Source organism: Colossoma macropomum, unplaced genomic scaffold (genome assembly GCF_904425465.1).
Source record: "Colossoma macropomum unplaced genomic scaffold, Colossoma_macropomum, whole genome shotgun sequence".
Taxonomy (NCBI): domain Eukaryota; kingdom Metazoa; phylum Chordata; class Actinopteri; order Characiformes; family Serrasalmidae; genus Colossoma; species Colossoma macropomum.
In genome coordinates, this window is record NW_023494795.1 from 43,025,216 (window position 1) to 43,028,059 (window position 2,844).

At 36.3% G+C, this 2,844-nt stretch overlaps 1 protein-coding gene across 1 annotated transcript; it reads left to right on the forward strand.

The window, feature by feature from the left end:
* Nucleotides 1–895: 895 nt before the first annotated feature.
* LOC118816230 (trace amine-associated receptor 1-like) lies at nt 896–1,924 on the forward strand. The gene has a single exon (XM_036582752.1). The coding sequence runs from the start codon at nt 896–898 to the stop codon at nt 1,922–1,924; it is 1,029 nt and encodes a 342-aa protein (XP_036438645.1).
* Nucleotides 1,925–2,844: the final 920 nt, after the last annotated feature.

The following is a 2,844-nucleotide window of genomic DNA, read 5'->3' on the forward strand; positions in this document are numbered from 1 at the left end:
CCTTTGATAACAGGTGCACGAAAGCAATTATGTTTTATGGTGACAGCTTAGGGAAGCCCTTTCCTGTTCTAGCATGACTGTGACCCTGTACACAAAGTGAGTGCCATGAAGACATGATTTGACAAGTTTGTTGTGGAGGAATGCCCTATCTTCAAAAACACCAAACAGCCAGGCCTTTGTGACCAACATCAGTGCCCGGCCTCACAAACGTTCTTTTTTGTTGTCCATATAATTTTAGAAATACAGTATAGTTACCATGCAGTAATAATATTGCTGAATTACTGAATATTGCAGGTGTTACTAAAATTCCTAAAAAAAAAAGTAATTGTGTACTTGCTGTTTCTAGTGTAGTGATGTCATATTGCTTATACATATTTCAGTAACACACATTTCTCTTCCTATTTTCTTGGCTTTGTAATATTTACAGTGCAGTACAGCACTACAGTGTGCAGTAATTAGAGTTTGAAAAACCTTTTATGTACCACCATCAGTTTATAGCTTGACATCTGTCAGTGTGAACTTACTTTGAGTTGTATTTAGTAACTATCACATAGATTATTAAGGGATCAGGAAATAGGAGTGATTTAGCAGAAGGGCGTTCCTGATGCAGGTCTGTCAGCCTATAAATAAAAGCTGCTCATTCGTCAGAGCTGGCTTTGCCCCCCCCATATGAGCACTGGTAAGCCTTGATACTGAAGACATTAAACACAGATAAAAATAGAGAAAATACTGAATATGTGCTTGTTTTTTAATCTGTTCTTTAAAATTATCATTTTAACCTTTTGTGTTATTTCAAATGAGTGATTTTTATCAATGTTTAATTAATTACTGCCTTTAATTATGGATTTTAATGAAAGCACTTCTTAAAGGCATATTTCTTTACAGAAAATGCATAATGGACATGAGCATAATTCAAAATGGGAGCATAAGAAACATTTCTCTTTGTTATGAACATCATCCTAACTCCTGTCAGAAGTTCATCTATCCACTGGCTGTGCGATATATTATGTTTCTTATTTTTTGTGTTATTGTACTTCTCACATTGTTTGGAAATCTTCTGGTGATCATAGCCATAACTCATTTCAAGCAGCTGCACACACCAACTAACTACCTCACTCTCTCTCTGGCTGTAGCGGACCTGCTTGTAGGATTGGTTGTGATGCCTCCTAGTGTAATACACTCTGTGGAGACTTGCTGGTATTTTGGGAGTTTATTCTGCAAAATACACAGGAGCTTTGGCATTATATTGTGCACTGCGTCTATTTTAAATCTTGTATTTATCTCTGTTGAGCGATATTATGCAGTATGTCACCCCCTGCTGTACCACAGTAAAATGACTCCTCTTACCACTCTGTTCATGATCACTGTTTGCTGGGGTCTTGCTGTTGCTGAGGGCATTATGTATCCAGAGATAAATAATCTGGGCATGAAAGTTTACAGTGGTTATATATGTAAGGGAGCCTGTGTGTTGCTTATAGGACCTGTGATAAGTTTATCAGCTTCTGTGATCTTTTTGTACATCCCTACCATTATCATGCTAAGCATATATCTGAAAATATACCTTGTTGCAAGGAGGCAATCACGATTAGTCCTCAATACTGTCTCTCAAGTAAATAAATCCAGAGGGCAGCCTGCCGTTAGTAAGGCACAGAGAAAAGCAACTAAAACATTAGTCATTGTCATGGGAGGGTTTTTATTATTTTGGGCACCTCTTTCTCTGTGTAATCTTGTTGTGACATTTTCTGGTTTTAATGGTCCACCACAACTGTATGATGTGCTTTGTTGGATTGCTTATTCAAATTCAGCTTGTAATCCTATTATATATGCATTCTTTTACAAGTGGTTTAGAAAGGCACTCAAAGTTATTCTATTAGGTCAAATATTTAGGAGAAACTCTTCCAGAATACAGCTGTGTTCAGAGTAGCACAAAGCAATAAAGCACCATCAACAAAAATCAACAGAACTGACTCATAATGATTACTTCCAAAATATCACTGCACACATGGACTGAAGCAGTGCTCAGCAATGTTTCACTTACTGACATGTGAGGGATAAGAGTGTCAAAAATGTATAACACATAAACATACATAACTCATAAACCTTGAATTTCTTTTCTTTTAAGCATTCATACTGTGTAATGATGCAATGTATTTTAGTGTAGACATTATCCAGTGTTTTGTGCATTATTTCTATTGCTGTTTTAATACATTGCAGCTGTGAGCTGTATAGCTCTCCTGCTCTAACACATCTGAATTTGCTCAAAAAATTCTTTACACTGTCATCTTTTAGAATCTGAACTACAACCAGAACAGTAAATGAAAGGGTCCCTGCCATACAACCCCAGTACACCAGTGTAGCAAATGGTAATGATAACAGCAAATCCATATTTAGTGAATTAACATATTCTGAGCTGAGAAGCTTACAGTAATGTTTTATGTAAGGGGGCTGTGTGATGCTTCTAGGGCCCATGATAAGTTTGTCAGTTTCAGTGCTCTCTTTGTATCTACCCACCACTGTCATATGAAGTAAAGCACAATCCTCAAACTTTAACTGACTCAATAATTATTTCTAGCACAGTACTTACTTATATGGGATACATACAATACATATATATCATTCTGACACCTCATCTTCCTTTAACAACAGCTGAGAGACTCTAAGGTATGAGATAAGCTTACTTCACCATGGTGTGTGTGATATGACTGTTTAACACTTGATGTTCTTTTTTGCATCCACTGTAACAGAAAAGTATTCAATTAATATTGACTCAAAGTAGATTTTTACATTTCTTATGCAATATATTTACGATTGTTTGAATACTTTACATCACCTTTTCTCAGAGTC

What these genes read in the sequence shown, in the direction of transcription:
- LOC118816230 (XM_036582752.1), top strand. Translation starts at nt 896, where the DNA reads ATGGACATGAGCATAATTCAAAATGGGAGCATAAGAAACATTTCTCTT.